At 43.4% G+C, this 23,173-nt stretch overlaps 1 protein-coding gene across 1 annotated transcript; it reads left to right on the top strand.

The window, feature by feature from the left end:
- Positions 1-3,154: 3,154 nt before the first annotated feature.
- On the top strand, positions 3,155-22,832 carry T265_03947 (hypothetical protein; the record flags this gene model as incomplete). The annotated part of the gene is made up of 9 exons (XM_009168547.1): positions 3,155-3,298; positions 3,337-3,529; positions 7,629-8,006; positions 10,447-10,508; positions 11,816-11,870; positions 14,527-14,732; positions 19,038-19,230; positions 20,549-20,682; positions 22,674-22,832. The coding sequence occupies 9 exons, from the start codon at positions 3,155-3,157 to the stop codon at positions 22,830-22,832; spliced, it is 1,524 nt and encodes a 507-aa protein (XP_009166811.1).
- Between the last annotated feature and the right edge of the window lie 341 nt (positions 22,833-23,173).

Raw genomic sequence — 23,173 nt, 5'->3', positions numbered from 1 at the left:
CGTCGACCTGGTAATCAAGTTTTTGCGTGCCAAGTATTGACGCAGCCAGATCATTCATTCGGATCCTCGATAACCGTTGCAAGTACTACCGGAATCCATCGCGTAAATAATCCCTATTTTATATTAGCCTATTCTTACTTCCTAGGTGTCTTTTAAAGCAGGATCTGTATCGCCAGTGACCCGAAAACTTTTCAACGAGCGTTTATTATGAACACGCTTATAAGGACTTTTACAAACTCGTTTCCCGATTATCGACTAATTTTATACTTGCCGATCTGTGGGATTTCCAGAAGCACACAAACTTCATCTTCTAATGACCTATAGGGCTTGTGGCGCTTCACATTTGCGTCAATCACTGCGAGCTCTTTGCTTATGGAGCATGGCCACTTATGAAACGGGAGTGATCAAGAGCGCTTGTGAAAAATATGCCTTAGTTTGATAAGCTGCGCATTACCTATGCTTGAGATATTCATGATGTAGAACCGGATAGTGTATTTTGAATACGCTGAAATTCGGAATCAAAGGTGCCACAATGCGAAATATATACTGTATAAAATTACCGCAGTAACTCTGGCTACCAAAAGGTGTGTGTCGATTTATCTCAAAGGAGTTCTGTAAGTAGCGTTCGCCTGGGCTATAAATGTCAACAAACCAATGCAACGGCGTTTTTGGAGGAAAGGTTACTCCTACTGGGGCCAATGGGAGGAACAGTGGGGACGCCTGAGCAGTCAGATAAACGAAAAAAACTTGAACCGATGCCGACTTTGAGCAAAATTAGAAGCATGGCGAGAAGAGAAAGTAAACTGTAGTTATTGTACTGCTAGTTTGGCAGACATGAGTTTCAAGTGACTGATAGAGTAGCGCAAAAGTAGCTGTCAAGGTTACAGCTCATACATGCTTGGCTGAACTGGAAGAGGACAAGTGACAGTCAAGCGTCAGATGTGAAATAACTCTCTACCAACAAAAGCCGCGGAGTCCCAGTGAAGTTCCGACAATATGACACAGAAGAGTTGGAAACATGCAGAGATTCAAAGAAAAATTCGGCCATGATCGCCATCCAGACGTCCGCGTCGCCTGCAAAAACAGAATGAACATCATAAAAGAAACTGTAAAAAGTGCAGTTCTTGAGGCCTATGAAAACTATGATAGAGAGAGTGTATGTGGGTGTTTGTCAGAGACGAAAAAATGAGCTAAACCTAATACTGATGGACCAAAAAATGACGTACTCGTAACGGACGATCGACCAGACCGGAAAAACACTTGGAAATTGATGCATATCACAACCAAAGTGGCAAAGTGGACAAACCCATAGGGAAGGTCCGTCGTCTCTGATGCCCGAAACACTTCGCGTGGTTGCGAAGAAGCTGTTGACTGTGCATATCTTTACATACAGCTCTCCTGAAGGGAGGTCATGCATCGTTAATCTGATTATTTTACTCCAGGCAGGATGCAAAGTCTGAGAAGGACAGGGTCAGGTCCTTGTTGAAATGCGTGCGTCGTGAAAAAAGCACTGAGGGGGAAGACATCTGAAAACCACTGCACTACTGCTTGGATGGTTTGATTCGATAGCAAGTAGGGCAAGTCATAATCAACAGCGCGCTCGCCGAACGGTGACATGAGAGAGACTGTGCACCATGAGATGCTGTTTTTTGTTCACCAATACATACCGTCCACGCTGACGCATTGTATGAGACTTTGAGCTCCTCGTGTTTGATATTTGCTGATGACTCCACAGTGTGGATGAGAAGAAACGGACCAGAGGTAAGAAGACGAAGAGACATAGACAAACACACCTGAACAAACTGAAGAAATAATGTACTTTATGCAGGCTATCTATCAATGCTTCTACCTCGCGATTGTTGGTTTTTGGCTCCGCAAAGCTACATGACGAAGCAAGTGACTGTTTTCGGGCAATTTCGTGCCACTATGATGCATTTCGATGCCGACAGAAGGATTATTTTGGCACACCTTTTAGACACACACCACAAGGAAATCCGCCCGGTCGTGTGACGTAATTCGCACATTATTCTCACGTCTCAGCCAATCAATTTCAACCACTAACATTTAGCGCAAGTTGTTAATGTGTAAATATGGTTCTGAAAGACAGATATACCAAAAACGGGTAACATCCTCTGGGAGAAAAGAATACACTTTTCGAGTTAGAACGTCAAGTGAGAATAAAAGAAGAAAACCAGGTTATAAATTGTGATAAGGATTCATTGATGAGTACCTTCAACTTGACTTTAAAAGTTATTACATCAAGAGGGTCCACTAGCTTTTGGAGTTCTGACCTTTTTTTACCTCATGCTGTGTCTCTGTGTTTCAAATACATACCCATTCAGGTTTTTTTCCGGTAAATGCATGAAAGAAACTGTATTTGCCAGCTTATCTAATGAGACACGCAGTGCTCGATTACTCTATCTCCGTTGGGAGCATCTCGTACTACTTCTGACAGAGGCTGCTGGTTTACTTTTGACTGGGATGGTGCTGAGGACAAATCTGAAAAAAACAGACTGTAAAACGGTGGAAAAATCAATCACCTTTATTCCTTAGTAAACGATCCCTCAGGAGCGATCGGCCCTCTGGAGAAGATAAGAACCTCAGACCTAATTGTGTATCGAAATAGCCTTACAACGGTCACTGGCGCGCCTGTAAAGAAAGCTTATTCTACGGGGTACCCGATAAAAAAATATTATTACCTCATACCACACCACGAAATCAATGGTGCCTCTCCAAACTTAGACAAAGCTTCTTAACTGCTGATGCATCAATCAGCTGGATTCGATTTATTGTCAGAAATGTAGAACTTCTGATCTTTCGGTATTGCGTCGGATAATATCAGATAGATGACAACAGCACTTTAAGCTTTTTTTAGAAGAAAATACTGCCGCTTTCAGCCTTCTGAATGAACTATTTACGGTTGGTTCAGTCATATGCTGGGTTTTCACTTTTGCTAAGAAGTGGTTTGGGTCATGGTGTTCTTCTGAAATCATACAGATTATTCATCCTCATTCTGGGCGTTCATGTACATTTCTTTTTTAGATGATATGTATGCTTTGTGACATAAAGTCATGAAAATCTCAGAATACTGGATTAGATGCCGGGTGCAAATCGAAAAAAGGAGTCTGGGTAAGTATGACTTAGTCTACTAGAGATGGCAAACAAAACAGATGACGTCAAGACGCTGATCCTCCAAGGGAATTGTGAGGAAAAGATTACACACCTGGGCACTGCGTTGGCACACTTTACCCAACTAAAAATTTTGGATCTGTCGAGAAACCTGCTCCAAAATATTGAGGTACGATTTGTTAACCACTTCTGATTACAACCCTTCAGGGCATTGAGCATATCAAATCGCTGGAAGTCTTGAATTTGTACTACAACTCTATTGAAGACTTGTTCGAAATCAAACGACTGCAATGTAACCCTAACCTGAGGGATTTAGACTTACGCTTGAATCCGATTTCCCGGTTAACGGCGGATTATCGTCGCTACCTTAGTTATCTTCTACCGCAATTGAAAACATTGGGTAGGTTATTTATTTTAGTACAAGATCATTAAAGTTGACAACTGACCACTGGCATTCCGATGTAGGGTATTAGTGTACAACACGCAATCTTAGAAAAAACAAAACGTAGTTCTTCATAATTCTTAGTTTTTCCAGATCGTCAAAGCAGCATTCGATCTGGATAGGAAACGTGTACCTATGAAGCGCTTCGAAGAAGAAAAACGTTTGTTATAATCATTTTTCGTAGCTTTAATTACTCACAGTAAACAAATCTTTTCATAGTCGAGCGGAAATGTATTGCATTCCCAATAACGCTGTGGAGATTTCGTCCTGTGATTGAATCGAATCTACGCTGAAAAGCCGAGAAAAACCTTACAGCTGTTTTATCCTTATTGGGAATCACCAGCATCTCACGAAATTCCGGTGTGTCGAATCCGCAACCTCCTGGCCAGTAGTTTAACACTTAACCATTCAATCATGAGCGGCTGTTCAGAAGTGTGAATAACTCGAACCTACACAGGATTTAGGGCCGCTGATCCTTCACTCACGGGATCCACATCACGTGGTCACACTGGTTCCTCGAGCGACAACTTCTCAGATGGAAGTTTCACTTGTCGGGTGAAGTTTATTCCCCCACTGAGGTACTTATAGGTTGTCGGTAGTGTGACGAGCTTCGTTATTTTGTAGAGATTTCGTCCTGTAGGTACAACCTGTAAGGAGCCAGTCAACACGTGTGGTCACGTGTTGTGGATCCCATGTTTGGAGGATGAGCGGGGCTATATCCTGTCTAAGGGCGAGGTAATCATACTACTGAACAGCCGCTCGTGACCGAACGGTTGTGTTAAACTACCGACCAGGAGGTTGCGGGTTCGAGATTCCGGAGTTTCGTGAGATGTGCACTGCTGGTGATTCCCAATAAGGATGAAACAGCTGTACAGCAGTTCTCGGCTTTCCAAAATAGATTGGCTTCACTTATAGCACGAAATCTCCACAAAAAACCAAATCCCTTCACACTACCAACAAAATAACACTCACTCGTATGTGTGGATGACGATTTCACCTGTAACCTTGACCTCATTCGCTTGCTAGTTAAACGGAGTTCTACTCGTCCAAAACAAGTGAACGTTTGACAAGTGATGGCTTTTTGGTGCTATAGAAGAGATGATAAAACAGCCTTTTTTCATTCTCGGTACTCTTGTTTGAACAGTCTTTCTCATGTTCAAGACAGTTATAACATTTAACCCGAGCTTCGATCAAGTTAGAGTAGGCTCGTCTGTTCTGGAGTAATAATTCTATTACGTTTAGACTCTACTGGCGCAAAGGTGCGACAATGTTGTCTCGTGTGTCGAATGTCCTGAGTATAACTCCCGGTATGATCAAGCTAAGTACTGCTTACGACATCTAAAAGTAGCGAAACTCGAGTCCAGTGCTTCACCGCCCTTGGTGTGGACTCATCAGAAAATATGTACTCGGGTGGAAGAAGGGCTGCCCTAAATAAAATGACGTGAATGCTAATTCTACAAGTCGCCCATTCATTCACAGCTAATGACAGCATTGTTTTTGGTGGTGGATTATCTACGGAATTGCCTGTTCTCCCACGAAATGAGCAAGGTTTTGTGCCTTACTAAGAAGGATTGCAATTTTCTGACCGTCATCAAGAAAGACATGAACTGCGTGAAAGGCATCAAGAAACATGAACTCACGGATCAAAGTCCAAAATAATCAGGAAGATGGTCTTTGTACAAAAATATCTTAAATGCAAAACCCCGAAATGTAGGAAAACATCAAACAGTGGGTAGTTTATCGCCAATCAAAATTTGAGTAATTTCTCAAAGCTTGAAGTTTTTTTCTGGAAATTGAAACAGAAACAATGTCTTCTTGTCGTCAGACCACAGCTTCAATTTTTCGAGCCGAACCACCAAATGTGCAGTACCTCAAAGTCAGAGACAGTTTAGTTACTTACGACTGGTGTTTCTTACAAAAACAGAGTAATGCACAATCGGAAGCAATAAAATAATGAGGTTGGGTCAGTTGATTCCGAGCCGATTTTCGGTATACAACAGACTTTCTTTCCCCTCGTTAATTTCCTTCGACAAGTCACGATCACTATGTAGACTTATTCCTTAGAAAGCCTTTTCTAGGGAATTTCGCCCTAGATGAGCATTAAATCACCGAGCAACTCGAGACTGATTAACACCAGTTGGCTTTCACCATGCTGTGTTGATTAGTACAGACAAGAGCAGATGGACCGTTCACCTTTCAAGTGCACAGTAAGTTGAATAATCTGTTCCTACGAGAAGGTGAATGTATATCTGGTCGTGCTATCTTGACCAGTCGAAAGATAGAGCTTCTAAACCACGGGCCCTCAAATGCTATACCACATCCACCGTGTGCATTGATTTATCGCGCGGACCAAAGGTACAGTGCAGTTTCCCGTGATATTGCCTAAATGCACCAATTAGTAGCATACAAAAAGATCGGACGCAAAAAAGTGTTTAGGACAAAGCACTGTGAACTGTCTAGTATGTACGGCTTCGCAACTTCAGAAGTTGCCACCTAAACCGGAACATAATTTCGTGCATCATCCCTTTGGTAGACAAGCTTCTAGCAGGATAGCTAGATGTTCTTACAAACATGGTTCCAGAAAACGAGTTTCTTGGTACACACGTGACACCGGGGCTTCAAAAACAACTGATGCAAAGTGTGTTCGAAACCCACTCCCCTGCGCCCGCATTACACCAGTATTCAGTTAACGAAGCCATCGTAAAAAGACAGAAAACCTGCGAATGGACATTGTTTGCAGTCCAGTCGAGTGCGTCCTTTATTAATTAAATTGAAAGTGAAAGACTTACTTCGTAAGGTCACACCCATATGTGGTCATCAGCTGGCCTGCGTCCTGTGAAACCAGCCATATCGATCGGACGGGACAACTGACCAAACAAATGGCTGAACGCCCACCAACTATCTTCCAGAAAGGACAACGGCGCACCGTTGGCAGTTATGTTTTAGCGCATTTTCTGGCAGGCGACACCGCGCAAATGGTGCGTCAGGTTTGACGTCTAACCGCAAAATGTCGGTAAACTTGCTGTAGTCCACCAGAATGACTATTCCGGCCAGTGCGGAGGTCACTGGCTTGAGAGTTTGTCGACATGAACTTCACATTCAAAAGCGATTCGTGCAAGCGCTAAAGATCAATTGGCCAGCTAGCTTATTGACAGCACCACCTGAGACTAATATCCTGTTATTATTCAACACACCAGAAGTTGACCTTTGACTATATATCCTGACTGAGCTTATCTTACATCTTATCGAGTCTGAAAAGGAGGCATCAAAAAGTGCTCTTCACTCGATCCATGCTGCTCTAAATGCACCATTTAGGGCCATACACCACCAATTTAATCAACCGAAATATTGCAGGACGACATAAAGCGGCTTGCATGTTCAAGTGTTCAAACCGCACCACTCCATCATTTGCTCCAGCTGCTGTTTGAGTGAGCCGACGAGAACTAAGTGCAATAGGCACGTATCTATCGTATATCGTAAGTCGATGGCTGTGCACGTTTGAGCACAAGATCCTTCAAAGGCCAACTTTGAAGAAATGTTTTATTACTGCATTCAATGAATTAGACTAAGTTTGGCGGTGGCGCTGGTTAAAGTATCCTGATATCTGAGATAGCTCTTATTATTGCTTGGAGGGACGTAGAACGCAGTTTACACGCACGTTATCGCAGGTGGGTAGATTTTACTTTGTACGGTCCCTGTTAGGCCTCGTGCTAAACTCAAATAGAACCAGTCATCTGGGCTGCAAAACACGACAACCCAGCTGCTGGGTTAAAAATAGTTCGATACATATGACAGACATATTTTGTCGCGTTTTAAGCTCCACAGTTCAAAATAACAGGCTGTCTTGTGTTCAGTCAAGCTACCAGCTGGTTCTCCGAATCCTCATGAAAACGTACAACAGTACTTTTGAATAGCTTGTCGATTCATTACACCCATAAGCGATGCAGCCCTGTTGTTCAAAGGAGAAAAACGGGTGGAAACATCTGTTCCTCCTTCGTTTCAGCTTATTTTCCAGGACTATATTTATTCACTGCTGATTCATGTGTTTCAACCTCAGATTGTCGACCACTTCGACGCACGGAGTCAGCTCTAGAGGATTCACTACCAATCAGCAGCGAAGAACACAACAATCACCCCAAAAATGAGCGGAATTGCACACAGGAGTCTACGGGTAACACAGGAGAGCGCTTTCATTTTGGGTGTTGGAAACAGGAGCTACTGAGAGAATCCAGTGAACAGATCGAAACTCCACTGCGATCACGCAGTTATGCCGATATCCAAAAATCGGCAAAGTGGTCCCACCACAATAATACTAAGATCTTCCCGTCTGAAGAGTCGCCAAAAATTACAAGTTTCACAGGTGTTTCACCTTACTGGCTGGACGATCACGTTGAGAAACAGCGTTCGGCACTCGTTGAGTATTATTCATCCAGAGGTAAGCATACACGACGTTTTGGCTAGCCCGTGATCTAAAATCGCACCAAGCTGTCTTTGCTTTCTTGTTAAAAAAATACCGGTCTATCGCTCGAAAGTCACTGAGCTTGTCGTTAAATGAGACAACCAAACAAGCAATGACCTAGGCCAGACAGCTCCACAACGGGAAGAACATGGTCGCGGCACACCAGATATGATTTTATCTCTCAGCATCCACATGTCTGTGGATGCAGATACAGGGCGCACACGTTACTGTGAGTATCCCCGGATTGCTTCCAAAAATTCCTCAATGAAATGGCTGACACGAAGCATGTGATATAAGCTAGAGTTGAGATTTAAACGATGTTCAGAGTCAGTGAAATATACTCATTTATAGACTAATTTGGTTTTTCGAGATTCTCACCTGGAACCCAGCTGAATCGCTCGTTTGTGATGTTTCCAGGAAATTTGGTTTCAAGTAGAACATAAGGTTGATGGAAGCTCGGGGACTGCGCCTACCTGATGAGCCTCAAGGAGGGTGAAACCGGTCGTGGGCTGCCGACGGATTTTTAGCAACCCCATGGGCAGTGCGTTGCATTTATATAGATTTTCAGAGCCCTTCAGTATACAAACTGAAACCGAATATTTAACATAGTTGAGGCTATAAAACTAAACCAGTGTGATCGGAAACAACTGTTAGAGGAGACCTCACACTCTTGGTTAGAAAAGTAAATAGTCCACTTGGTTCCCCCATTTATACTTTCAAGCTATTTCGTCCTGAATTAGTCCAGATAGTTGAATCAAGGGTTTTACGTGGACGTCGAGATTGAACCTAGAATCAAATGTCACGTGGCCACCTCAGTGGCCTAGTTGAAGCCGACTGATTGAAAGCTTCTGAAACGTTAGAAGAGCAGATATCATACCCAGTGACACTCAGCTCTTCCCAATACGTTCGTTTCACTATTTTGAAACGGTTTCTTGCAAAAATTGATCGGAGAGTTGGTCAAATAGTGTTTTTTTCTTGAATGAAAAGAAGTGTAATTGTCTGTGGATTTAAGGACTCAAGTAGCCAAAACGACGGAAAACACCTTCGTATTCGCCTTCGTATTCGTTAATCTGAGTTGGAATGAGTCCCAAGCGGAACTGTTGCCGCTGTGATTATTGAAACTGAGTAATTACTCCGGGACTCAACCCCGTATGGCACTAACAGACTATAAAGCACCCCTGTTAGTGGGTAAGATGAATGTGATGTATTCACGTTTCATTAAACCTACTCGTATGTGTATTTCAAAACTGACGAAGCTTTTCCTCACTGTGCATTTATAAGTCTTTCTAAATCAGTCTCGAGGCGTTCGGAAGACCGCGGAGATTCACGGCCCTCTCCAAGAGAAGTGATCCGTCTCCTAGAAATCAATCATCCTTAAAAGTCAATAATGAGCAAGCGCTTCATTTATCAAAAAAAAGGTTCCCTAAAGAGCTCGCAACTCCGGAATCATCTAATAGCTGTACCCCCTTGAGAAAGTTTGTCCTCTGGAGGTGCCAACTTCGGGACCCACAGCCGAGGCACTTCTTCAAACAGTCAGTTTGGACAAGCAATAATCCCACTAAAACCTGGATTGTTCCTTCCCGATGAATGCGCATCAGATATTCAACCTGCCCTATGTTAATCAAACTGTTTTGAGAACACTTCCTCAAATGCTATGCAGTCGGGTCAAATCGTTCGATAATGTCCCACGAGGAACAGGAGAACAAAATAGGAAATGGTTGGGTGCTTAGCATTAACTGGGTATAAAAATCCGCTACCTACAGACTCCTCAGACCTCAGTCAGATTGATTGCCCGAACCGGAACTGAGGTTAAGTACGACAGTGATATTGACTGGCAGCTGTCTTGCAATTTTCCAAGCCGGTCTCACTGAGACCATTCTGGTAATAGAGTGGTAACCTTAGAGACCAGGCTTTCATAACTCTTCGTGCAATTCTGCCAAGTAGCATTTTGTTCATATTATCATTTGTGTCATTCCGGTTTGGCGCAATAAACGACGCCCTCCAAGGAATACGATAACTCGACAAGTGTAACACATGACCGAGCTACAGTAGCTCGGATACCCACTATGTACTACTTATCGTGTCATCATTTCTGCCCTATTCACTTGAATTTCGTGGAAAAGAATGGACCATTCCAACCGGAAAATAAGGTGAAGCTGCCATGCACAATTTTGCTTCTTTGATCGTGATTTTCGCAAGAAGAACTCTTCTTTGCATTTTGCCTCTGCAGAATTATTCGGTGCGTCTTAGAGCTTACTGACATGGACAGAGATTTGTCATGCGCAACCAGCGACACACCTGTGAGCCCTCAAAACAGGCGAATAGTAGTTCCGCTGTTTATCGTTTCCAAATGTTGGATGTTGAAATCTCAAGCTTCAAATAAATCTACTGAAAAAACTCTGATTTCTCTTGACAGACACATTTCCAAATGAGCTTGAGTTACCTAGTGCGAATGAAACTCGTGTACACACGGAAGACGTGAGTCATTTGTTTGATTGCACCACACATCTTGTCTTAATACGACATATTATTGCACGAAATATTCATATTTTGCTTCAAAGACAGACCACCAGACAGAGAGACATGAGGATGTAGTTATACTTACTTGAGAAGACTTGCATTGTTACAAGTGTCTTTTTAAGCCACGCAAAATTTTTTACTTCCTCTGTGGCTTATTCAAGTGCCATTGTCAAGGTGCTTTAGGCTTGGCTGAGAGTGAAGCCGGAAACAGCTCAGCTCCTAATCCAGTAGGTGAAAGTCACCGATTAGCCTATCATCCCTAGTGTTTGTGTGTGAATGTATATGACGTGACTCACGATCAGAATGAGGAAAGCTTCCCGAGGATATCAGACTGCTTGGTTTTATTGGATTGCTTCTCCAAATGGGAAATTGAATTCCGTTGTCAATCAATGATATCCCAAAACATGTTCTCAATGATGCGCAAAAAGTAAGGTCTGATGATCATTATCTTCCAAAAAGAGCTTCCAACCAGATCGAAAATAAACTTCATTGCAACTTATCGGGGTTCGGGAATTAATTCGAGCAGATTTCTCTCTCCTTTTAATGGCAGGTGTGACACTGAAACCCCGTTCCTTGCTATCCGGCATAGAACGACAGACTTTGGGAATATTTATTGCCATGTACCAACACTGAACGCATACTACCAAACCATTGACTTAGGAGGTCTATCAGCCACGGTTAAGACATTCGGTGTCTAAATGGTCCTACTTCGTAAGGGAGAAAAATCACGGTGCATCTCACGCACCTGTGTTTATACCTACCAGTGTAACGGTGATATTACTGATGGGGAGGCACGCGAGTAGTATGTGTTGTTCGTGGAATTTCGCTTTGCGTCTTTTGAAAAGGGGAGATCTGTTGCAGAATTCGTGGAGCTACTTTGTTGCATTTGCTTGGATTTGACTGACGAATGAGTGGAGTCAATGAATCTCCAGGAAAGTTCGAGAAGACGCGTTCGGGAGAAGATGGGTGTCCATTTTTTGTTAATAAGATGCAAATTGGAGTTTTGCTGCCCTGTTCAATGGTCTGTAACCGGTTGACATTTCCTATTAAATAACTCCGTAGCAAAGGCCTTCTTCTTTTCACCAGAACAGAAGTGTACTCAGAAGTGTAACTCTTCGGAGAGTATGGAAATAACAGGAGTGTTAGAATATCCGATATGACGCTTACATTTTTTTTTATCAAGGAACAGCTTAGGGTATTGTTTGTCTATACCAGAAGCTCTTAGTCATTCAAATTTTAGATCGTTATGCCAATCCCCTTCACAGTCCTACACAAACCATAAAGAAAGGGCAGAAAAAGCTTCGAAGGATGCTAAATCAAGTGAGTTTATTTTGCAACTTCTATCTATGTCGCATAATCGCACCCCCTAGGACTTTAAATAGCAAGTGTATCCTAATTTCTGGCCGACACGAATAATGATGAAAACACCAAGTGGATAAGAAAAACTACAAGTCACTCGCTGAAAATGTGCGCCCGAGCATAATGTTGGCAGACGGATTATTCGCGTTACATATGGCTGCGTTGAAAGTGTATCTAAATGCACAAGTGGTCCAGTTTATTCACTCGAACTTGCTTAACATCTACTAAAATGGGACACATGTATGGTAACGTTGTGAAGATCTCAAGGTTCTCAGGTTTACTGTGTTCGTGAAAAGTAATTCCTTATGGGTGAGCAAGTGAGTAGACAAACACGAACGCCCTCAGGTAACGGGGAATTCATTTAAGGCCAAGAATATCTAAAGACAATATGCAGTTCAATGGTACACGCAAGATTTAAAAGAAAAAAGGGAATATGTGAGTAGTGGAACATACATTTTCTAAGAAAAAATCGGTCGATTCCACCGAGCAGTACAGTGGAAATACGGAAATTCACATCCAACACTTGGATTTTCGTTTATTATTTCACTCAGTCTCTGTTGCGTGGGCCTGGAGCCGGTGACTCATCTCTGATTGCAAATTCAGGTGGCTGAATCGCCGCTCAGATGGGCGTGAACGTTGACACCGAACTCAAAGTAGCCAAGGTAACCGAAGTAAAGTTCACAAACAATCCAGTTCCCAGCTGGAAAATAGTTCAGCTCCAGACTTTATTAATGATGGGTTGAACTTACCTCATATACTCTTCAGCCTTACCTTGCTAGGAATGAAACGTAACTGAGCCATAAATAACAGACTAGTAACCAGCTCAGCTGTCATTACGATTCCCTTATCACTTTGTACTGGATTTTAAAATATACCTGTCGTACAAGACCATCAGGAACACAAGTGGAACTTGAAAAACCGCAAGCCTGTTTAATTGCTGTTCAAGTGCCAAGGCAAATAGCATAATCGATGAATCCAGTTTGCAGTCAGAGGAGGTAGAACTGTCCAATAGTACACGCGAAGGGCAGACGGTCTTTTATTTTTATTGCATCTGTATCCTATTGCACCTCAAAGACGGATTGCTTAGATGGGCGTCGGCTGAGAGTGTTGTATAGTGAAATAGGTAAGACCTACCGGGGGTCCTTTGATATGTTTCCTCAACCAGCCGTCATTGTCGTTTCGAGCCCAAAAGGTATGTTTGGATCCCGGAAAGTTTGGTTACCTGGGACCTCACCCTGATTTGTCACTCAGATTGGAACTAGTGTAATGTGCAGTTTAATGTTAGCAATAACTGTGAACAACCTTTTTTCCTAATTTAGTCAGGGGCTTGTTTTTTGTTGTCATTACAAAAATGGTGCCATCTTGTCGCAAATTAAGTCGCCAAATCCCCGTAGGAGGTGCGTGAGTTTTTATTTCCGGAGTTTGTAGTGGTGTAACCGGCATCTTAAGCCCTCTGTCAGTTTTGCCGATATGATGGCCACTGCAGCTGCAGGTAGAATGTTAAATACAATGTCCACTGGATAGAAGTAGTTTCAGCGTTTGAGTCAACAGCAATGAAGTCACCATTGTCAGTGACTTCAAGATTGACTTGTGCCACATCATATATTCATCACAGTGCTGTATATAATGGCTTTTTCCAAGGCAGTGGTGTACAATCGACTACTTACGACAATATGAGAAAAACCGGTTTCTATGCCACCGGATTGTTACTTGCTTCCAACTTTAGGTGTATTTTTCTTAACACAACCATCCGGATGATTATTCAATCTAATTCCCACTTGTACTGTATCTGGAGTGTAGTCTGTCTCTGTGAAATCAAGTGGGTACCAGTAAACGTTTGTATTGCTTCGGAGAGAAGATTAAAGTTCTGTCCAGACAGTTTTACGGTACATGAATATCAACAGTGAATCATTTATATTCCCACGGTGAAAAGGTCCAGCAACAGAATTTGACTGTCTGGCTACAAACTGTAGACAAAAATCAGGCTTTTGATGGAGCTTTTTTTTTAAATATATGGTAAGTTTCCAACCTGTCTGCAATACCTTGGAATGAATAAGTTATCACTGGGCCATCTTTCTTCAAGGGGAGCGGAATGAATCTTAGTATGTGCTCCATACTGGTCACAAAGATGTCTGTAAAGGTTGGTCCAAGAGCGATGTGAATAGCTAAATCATCAGACTGCTTACAAATTCTACCCTGAAAAACCTAATATTTTCAGTACATGAAAGAATAATGCCCACCAGAATTTGCGCGAGAACACCAACAACCGTGTGCCAAAGCTTATATGACGATCTACCCATTACTCCTCTGTACTTCAGCATTGTTAAGGTGACTTAGCTAATGTTATCACTCATACAGGATTTACCTATTGATACTTTCAACGGCAAAATTTGGAGTTATCGCCAAATATCCTTCTAATTCTTCTAAAGATAGGTTAGCAGGTCAAGCAATTCTGAGGTGGGACTTCCGTATTTGACTTCACTGTCAGTGTCTGAGAAAGTTCACATTTCATTACTCTGGGATTTACTACAATAGAATGTTGCTGTTTCCGTAAGGACAAATACCTGCTTACTAATTGCGTCAACAACATATTCTTTACCTGTGAATATCTATACAGATGACAGTATTCCTAACGACCGAAAAACCGGCGATAGTGGTACATACAGTGGATCATCTGTCACAGCTTTCATTCGTGAATCGGCCCCAAAACCTCTCGAACTTCCCATTGGAAAAAGAGATTCGCAAGAAAAACTGCTAAAAGAAAACGATATCAGCCCCAGTGGATACGCAAAAATTGATCAGCCATTCTTGATTGCACTGAAGGTAAGCTCTGATTGCCTTACGCGAACTGCATATTTTTAAATTTCAGTGATTTGCGGGGCTATGCTAAAGTGGGTTAGCTTTCATTACGATAGCTCCTTGCACTTTGCGAAAGAACAACCGATCTTTAGCTTATCAGCCCATCAAATTTAGTGAGTAGGATTTCCATTTAAAAAAGCCGAAAACTTAAGAAGTGCAGATGTTTTTTCAAAACAAATATGCAGTTTAATTGGCAGAGACAGATTTCCAACAGACGGGCTGTGCGTCTTCTGTTTGCATGCGGTTAGGCTTATTATTTGCTAAACACCATCCATCCTGTTTATCGGATTCCTACACAAATAGACTGGACGACACCGTGGCGATGACAGCTTGTGTGCCTCCGTGACCCATTGAGCTATACTCGGGGATGTTTTTGTGACATTTTCAGTCTTTCATACCAGGTTGGATGACAGCTTGCCTCCGTGACCCATTGAGCTATACTCGGGGATGTTTTTGTGACATTTTCAGTCTTTCATACCAGGTTGGCAAATGTTTACCGGTCTAATCGACATTCTACTAATCCTCCGAGTTGAGGATTGGAACATATCTGGTACTGGCATTTCCCGCCAAACACCTCTGCCTTGCAGTCAGGCCTTAAGCCAAAGGCTTTAGTTCAGGACCCTAATCATCCTCCTGTTGAGGTCTGAGTACCCTAGTGGTATCCAAGCTCACATACAACCTTGATACCTATAACTAACAATGATCTCATGCCACGCAAGCCACCTTGTGGTCCAGTCAGTCACATCGCCTTGCTTGCTGCATACAGCGGGACAGGCAAGCGAAAACAGGCTACTGTTGGCGCCTCGCTTCCTGTTCTTTCCCATGCTTTTCCTTTCTCCCTCTCCGCACCTCATTAAAAACTCTCTCCTAGTAGACCAACCCGTTAAGACTGACGACTTCGTTCATCTTACGTCTATCTTGGTCGAAACGTTTGCGCGTCAGCCCTGCCGGCACCACACAGCTAAAAATCAACATTCAAGCAGTTCGCCTTGCTGCATACAGCGGGACAGGCAAGCGAAAACAGGCTACTGTTGGCGCCTCGCTTCCTGTTCTTTCCCATGCTTTTCCTTTCTCCCTCTCCGCACCTCATTAAAAACTCTCTCCTAGTAGACCAACCCGTTAAGACTGACGACTTCGTTCATCTTACGTCTATCTTGGTCGAAACGTTTGCGCGTCAGCCCTGCCGGCACCACACAGCTAAAAATCAACATTCAAGCAGTGGTCGAGCTAACTGCCCATCACTCTCTACTCACCTTCGGCTGCTCACCTCTGGTGATCTTGAGGCTGTTGTGATAGATTGTTAAGGGGTTGATATCGTCTTGATATCGTCATCTAAGCAGATGATAGATTCGAAGAATGTATCAGAACCACTTTCTGAGATCTATTTTATCTGCTTAACCGTCCAATATTATTTTATACTGAGTTGGGGTCGTCATAGTGCCGGAAGTTTTGCCCGTGACCCGATCCTAACAGATCCGTTGAATCATTTGATATCAGACAGAACAAGGGATTGCTTGAATCTCGAATAAATGTCCCCGAACATAACTTATCGTGATGAGTTACCATACGTTAGGTGAAACTTAGCATTCACGCTTACCTTGCAATTTGGAATACACGAAAATGGAACAGCACCAGAAAGCCTGGAATGCCCGAAGACTGTTCCAGCTTATCCGTTCAGCAAGGTTCTGGATAGTGCTGGTGAGCGAAACCATCAGGGATCAAACTACGGCCACCATCTTCAGGAAAGGAAAATAGTTCGAAAGCTGGGCTTAGCAGTTTGAATAGTTATTCTCGTGACCATCTGCTGCTATGCAGTCGGATTATCAAAATGTACTAGAGGTATGGAGGTAAACGCGGAGCCCCCTACGGCCTACTGCATACATTGAATCACGTGCCACTGAGCTCCTTCTCTGGATAACCACCAAGCCGCAGTGTCCAGAGATGGGAATGAAGTGTCCACTCAGCGGTTGTCTGATCTGTTTGCGTGTATTTTTGAAAAGAAGACGTTCCCAGACAACTGGAGTGAACCGATGATTGTGCCCATGTCCTAAAATGACGTTCAAAGGGAGTGTGGTGAACACAGGGGCATCAGTCTGACCTCGGTCCTAACGAGATTATTGGCGCCACTTGTGCTGGCTCAAGAAACACTGACTCAAGAGCAGCAAGCGAGATTTTGGCCTGACAGGGGCTGCGCTGACTAAATCTCCACAGTCCGTCAAGTAATAGAACAACGCCATACGTAAAAGTGATCCACAACTTTAGTGGTCATCGGTTTCTTAGGCCTACTCGACTCACTTGACCGGTTACATTTCCTTAACACGCTTGCTCAGCAAGAAATATTCCGAAAATGTTTCACCATAACTTCTTTTTTCTCAGACTTTCGCGCGTGTCGGAGTATACAGACAGCTCTACAAAAATCTCTGTACCAAAAGTGGTGCTGACCAACTGTGTTCGCTCTCTCCATTCCTAGTTAATTTCGTAATGGACAGCATAATGGAGTGAACGTTTAAGGGTCGTCAAAACACTCGCGTTCCAATAGCTGCTGACGAAAATCCTGTCGGTCTGGAATATGCAGACGATATCGTTCTCGCCTTCGAAGAGGAAAAGGATAAACCGACCAAAGTCATCTCGTTCTTTGGCACACGCTTTGCATCCATAAAGTGTAAGGTCATGGTTACTTATCACGCTACTTATAATCCAAGGAGTTGAACTCGAAGTTGTGGGGCACTGACGTATCTTGGAAGCTGTCTTAGTTCTGCATGTAGTGTGACAGATGAGACCACTGCGGGAATTTGCAAGACACAGTCCGCTTTACTAATCTGAGGTACCTATGTCGTCAAAACGACATATCCCTGAGTCGCAAGGGACGTGTGCATCAGGTCACGATGCGGGCTGTTTTGTTTTGTGGCTGAGATTTGGCCTTTTCGAGCAGCGGAACTGAGACGTGTCCCGGTGTTCGATGACCTATGTCTCAGAACCAGTGCTGCTGTGTGCTGGGGTCGGCAAATACGTAACGGAGCAATTATAAAGCGAGTTTCCGGCTGTGAAACAGGGACTTTCATTGAAGAATGTGTCCAGCACCAGTAGCTGCGTTGGTCAGCCCATAGAGAAACGATACAGACGCACCGCTTGCCGAAAACAGTTCTGTTTTTTGTGCTTACTCCAGTGTGGTGCAATTAAAAAAAACGTAGCCAAGCCTTGAGCTGGAAGAGGGCTGTGAAGGAGAGTAAGAAAAGTTTGGATACTGTCGTTGTGACTTGTCTTCCAGGATGGGGTCAACGTAGTCCCCAATGTGCACGGCCAGAGACGCTGCAGGATATGACTGCCAAGTAATGCCAGTGGCATTCTTGCTGAGAGTTTCGCTTTAGATTACCTGAATGAGTGATTGGATGCGTAGACACTTCGTAATGGTTGTGGTAGTCTAGATCTAAGTACCTCCAACACCATACTAGACCTTCTGATGGCTCTCATAAGGCTATTATGAATTTTCAGGATGAACTTGTTCCTTAGGGTTTACAGCGGATTCACATATTCGCCCCCCAGTAGCATATCAGGTCGCACGCAAACAGTTCGCCCAGTCACAGTTGTGCGCAGCTCTTCTGTGTTTCAACCGCCGCTGATAGACGAATTCGTGTCGGAAACCAGCTGACCATATTAACGCGTTATTGCGTATGAGATGAGAAAACCATTGAGAGCGATGCTTCTTACCTGAAGCCTGCAGATATCTCTTTGCCATTACACCGATTTAGGTTATTCTTCATTAAAAGTAAAGTAGTGGTTATGTGTTCTTTTGCAAAATATCTACAGGGCTGCTTTGCCGCGGCAGCCGAGGTGATTTCTGTGAGTACGGTTAACCAGTTACTCAAAAGCTATGTGCCTAAGACTTTAGCAGCACGTTTCGGATTTTTCCGCTGAATTTTCGAACGTCGCATGAATTCATGTAGAAAACATTTCGGAAATTGTAAAAATGATAGATGGGTTGATGCATTTTGTTCCTTTGGAGGATACCGGGTTCCTTCTCAACCAGTAAACTGGTAAAAAGGCTACAAAATTCTGATTTTGCACCTGGAGTCGATATTTGCAGTCTCTATCCTCTAATACACACTGTCTGTCTGAGGCAGTTGACTACTGTAAGCTATTTGTCGTTAAACAGATATCAGCAGCATTTTTTTTAGAAGTTCCGTGGTTAGGATGACCATACGGCATTGTCAGTCTTCTGGTTTCAATATGACATTATTCCTTCAACCCATTTTTACCTTCATTTTCTAGAGCTTGATAAGAGATGCGGTTTCAGAAAGTTTCGCTCAGTATGCCAATAGATGCAGTGTTCTTGCACCGGATCGCAGAGCGCTTGAGCAAACATATCACTTGGAGACCTGCGTCACCTCCTCGAGATCGGAAAAAGCAGCACTGAAATTGGTTGAACAGTCTTCAGTGTTACCGGAAAAGCCCTCGGCATGGAGTAGCCTCATCCCGAAGCACAGCATAACAGAGCCATCAAAAACAGCCTGTCGTCTGACTTCGATGAGATCAGATAATGACAATGTTTCCTCTGCACACAGTGAGATGTTACCTGAATTATGTGTGTCCCCATTTTATTACAAAACTTCCTGTTGGTGATTGGTTCACTCAAGATTGATCTAGACAGAGATACAAAGAGCAGTTGAACATTGCCTGCCAGTATTATGTCACGCAAGCGAACATACCTGAAAACGAATAAAATTCTTGCGTTTTGGCACTGATCATCACACAACACGTTCCATNGAGCGGGTGAACATTGCCTGCCAGTATTATGTTACGCAAGCCGAACATACCGAAAACGAATAAAATTCTTGCGTTTTGGCACTGATCATCACACAACACGTTCCATCTGGTTTGCCCGGAATAGTAGTGAACAGTACTTAACCCCGAAATTCTTTCCCAAAAAGGGATAGTGATCACAGATGTGTTCTAGCGTGAGACAGACCATACTAATAAATGAGCGACTCTGCTTATTTTTGCCCTTCAGGCTTGAAAAATCTTAGGACGCTCCGGTAGTGGTAACAAATGAGCAGGCATAGAAATTACCAACGATGAGTATTTTAATACAGAGGATGTTGTAACTGGCTTTGTGAGACTCATGGTTGGACTTTTTGCTGGGCTGGACAGTTTTGTTGCAGTCCTCACGCAGCTGATGGCTGTGTGCTGGCCCGTGATTTTGCAAGAATTAAGCATTTCTACACTTGAGTAGAGAATCGCCAAACCAAGCAGAACAATCAAAAGAAATCCCGAACCAGGCAAATCGGTCAGCTGGTGGGATCATCCTTTAGACCAAGGTACAGGAAGTCACCAGAGAGGCATCGAAATCAGGCTCAAAGATCACCTCATTGATTACCACTCAGGACAGCAGTCGATGAATAGGTGAAATGAAGTCATAGTCCAAAATCGCTTCCTGTTGGTACTGTGGTAAAAAAACATTAAAATGTATCACTCTAAGTTACGTCATCACATTTAAGAAAAGGTGAAAACAGTCATCACTACGTACTTTCGGTATAGTGATTATAGCTGCTGCAGTTAAGTTAAGCAAATATTTGGGGACTAGGAGGTGGATAGAGGAGGTTGATTTAATTGCTGCATCAACACAAGAGCTCCAGTGAATTTTTCGCATGGAAGATTTTGAGGGGAGCTATGCATTGAAGGCAACAGCCCGGAAGTTTGAGTACCAATGGGGACGCAACCGGGCCACGGCTGACAATGTCTCTGACCATCAATGTATCCCGTCTCGGCGTCCCCATATACAGCGAAGGCGATAACCAGCGCAGCTGAGTTTGTTGTTAATGGCTTTCCTACTCCGCTGACAAGTCATTGCTTGAACTTCTTTAGCTCGTTCCCACCATGCGTTTGGCTTTCCGGAAACTGCTGTCCAAAGATCCCCGTCGGCTGACGTACTGATCAGTGACCAAGCGGGCTTAACCTATGTAGTGTAGTCATTTCATTCACCAGGGTGGAGTTATTTCTTTTGAAAACACTTTCGTGTGCTTTAGAACGACTGACCAGATGTTTCCATCAGACCCGGGTAATGCTTTGAAGAAATTTATGGTCAAACGTTGGTTTTTTTTATGTCCCGAGTGCACAGCGACCAGGATTCTGACCTATATAACAATAATGAGCACACAACAGCATTGCAAACTCACCCTTGACAGTTAAGCTTATGACACTTCTGCGCCACGGGTGATGTAGGTTCATAAATTTGCCCTGTCCTTCCTATTTTGCATGGCTGGACTACTGTGACTGATACGGTGTCCAGTCAGTATACAAAGAAAAGATCAGAAAGTACCTTCGATGATCCAGAAACCAGGCTGATGCCACGGTTCGTGTACCAATTTCGAAAGCAGGACCTACTCTCAGTGTGTGCCCCATTCTGTAGGCATTTCATCTCCACTCCATATGACAACAATGGGTTTCTTTTCAGATGCGTAACCAAAGATTTTCCGCCTTCTTTGAAGAGAGCTGGGTATAAACTGTCCGGTCCTGGTGCCCCCAAGTTTTAAAATAGACGGCTGATGTTTCACTTATTCATTTAACGGGTATTTGATGTTTGCATTCTATTCGCCCGTTTGCACTACCTACAGGAGCTGTGTTGCAGGCGACCAGCTAAACTGTCCTTCAAAGACTTCGACCGTTTTTTTCGGGTCAGCGTTTTTCCAAGTGAATTATTGGGTCGTATTTTTCACTACTCGTTTCGCCGACTATGGATCATATTGAACTCCATAGAAATAGTTGTTTCCAGTGGCAACAGCTGAGGTCGTCCTTAACGTTTTAAGACGAATCATGTCTGTTTGTGTTAGGGCCACATCAAGGCACATCGGTCAGGAACTGATAGTCAAATTACCCAGAGATATTTGCTTACACGGTTGGAAGTGTTTGGGGATGGGAAACGGTGGACAAATTATACTTCCCGGTTGCCCAGACTGAAGAAGGAAGTTTAGTTGATGCACCCCACCTTGCGTTTTTGACTCTGACAAACGAGGCACTCGGGCAATGTAAAATTCTGCTAGGGGTGATTGAGCCCAGCTTCCATATTAAACAAGGAAGACTTACAACAGAAGTGTTTATGTCCGTTGGGTTTTCTTATCGTATCCCGCAAAAAAGCAGAGTCCGTATAGTTCTCGGAACAGTTTTCTTCAAAGCCAGTGGCCTTGTAATTCCAATGCACGAGCAAATTTCAGCTTCTGGTACACCAGAGCAGATGGAAGTAGGCGCACCATTCATTCCGATGAAGTGGTAATCCGCCCACACGATGGGACTACTGAGGTGGATTACTGGGCTTCTGTACTGTCGAATTCAACGAGAGCCAAAACTGATTGTATGGGTCGACATCCAGGAAACACGGGTTCAATTCTCTAGGGTGGTTGGAGAGAAGTTCACTGTTGTTGATTTCCAACAAATCCAAGGTAGCTATACTGTACCTGTCTGCTTTTCATCACAGAGTAACCATTTGAAGAATGAAGTCGGAATCAAACTTTTGGAATTTCCTCACAATGATAAAACGTTTTTGTTGCAAAATGTGTCTTGATAGCGAAGAACTCTTTTACACGGAAAAATTCGTCACTGAAACTCCGCGAATGGGTGTGGAAACGTCAGCCACGTCAGTGAACATTAAAGGTGTCATTCTATTGGTGACGGAGCGCTCACAGAATCATTCCAAAGCTCAACAAACAACCAGACTAAGTGAAGAGTTCTTCACTAGTAGCACAAACGTCAACGTCTCTTTATTGACATAATACACTACTCAAAGTCTCTTCGTTTGTTCCGATTTCTCCACTTATGGATTTTCTCCAATCCCATGTGCAAACGATTTTGAATAACTTAAATTACTCTGCTGCACGGTTTGGCATGCACTTCACACCTGCAAAATGTGAAGAGCCGCTACAAGACTGGGTGGGATCAAACCCACACCTCATGCTCGCAGGTGAGCCAATCAACGTGGTAGATAAATTTGTTTACCTGGGCAGCTGTATAAGTTCCGGAGTTTTCACTGCGATTGTGCGATCCATACTGCTTTATGAATCAGAGAACGCATGAAATCTATCGCCTTCAATGCGTAGCTACCTAATTTCCCAACAAACTGAATGCGTTCGCCCCCAAGTAGTGGTTGTAGGTTGCACTTGCCCGTTTTCCGGTGATTGAAACTGTAGCAGCTGGAACTAGTGTGCCTACAACACACGGTTGATAGCTGATAAATTGAACTGAGTTGAATTGAATTTTCTCATCTAAGCTTAAACCACATCAAATTCCCCACCCTCTGACCAAGTGTTTAATTTTGAATGCCTTACTTCCGGCTGGGTCAATGAACAATAACACACGTCAAATTTTTTCACATACTGGGTGGTTCAGCCAACTGAAGAACGAATGGAAGCAGTCAC

The sequence above is a fragment of the Opisthorchis viverrini genome, assembly GCF_000715545.1.
Source record: "Opisthorchis viverrini unplaced genomic scaffold opera_v5_58, whole genome shotgun sequence".
Taxonomy (NCBI): Eukaryota; Metazoa; Platyhelminthes; class Trematoda; order Opisthorchiida; family Opisthorchiidae; genus Opisthorchis; species Opisthorchis viverrini.
This window is presented reverse-complemented; position numbering and strand designations above follow the sequence as displayed.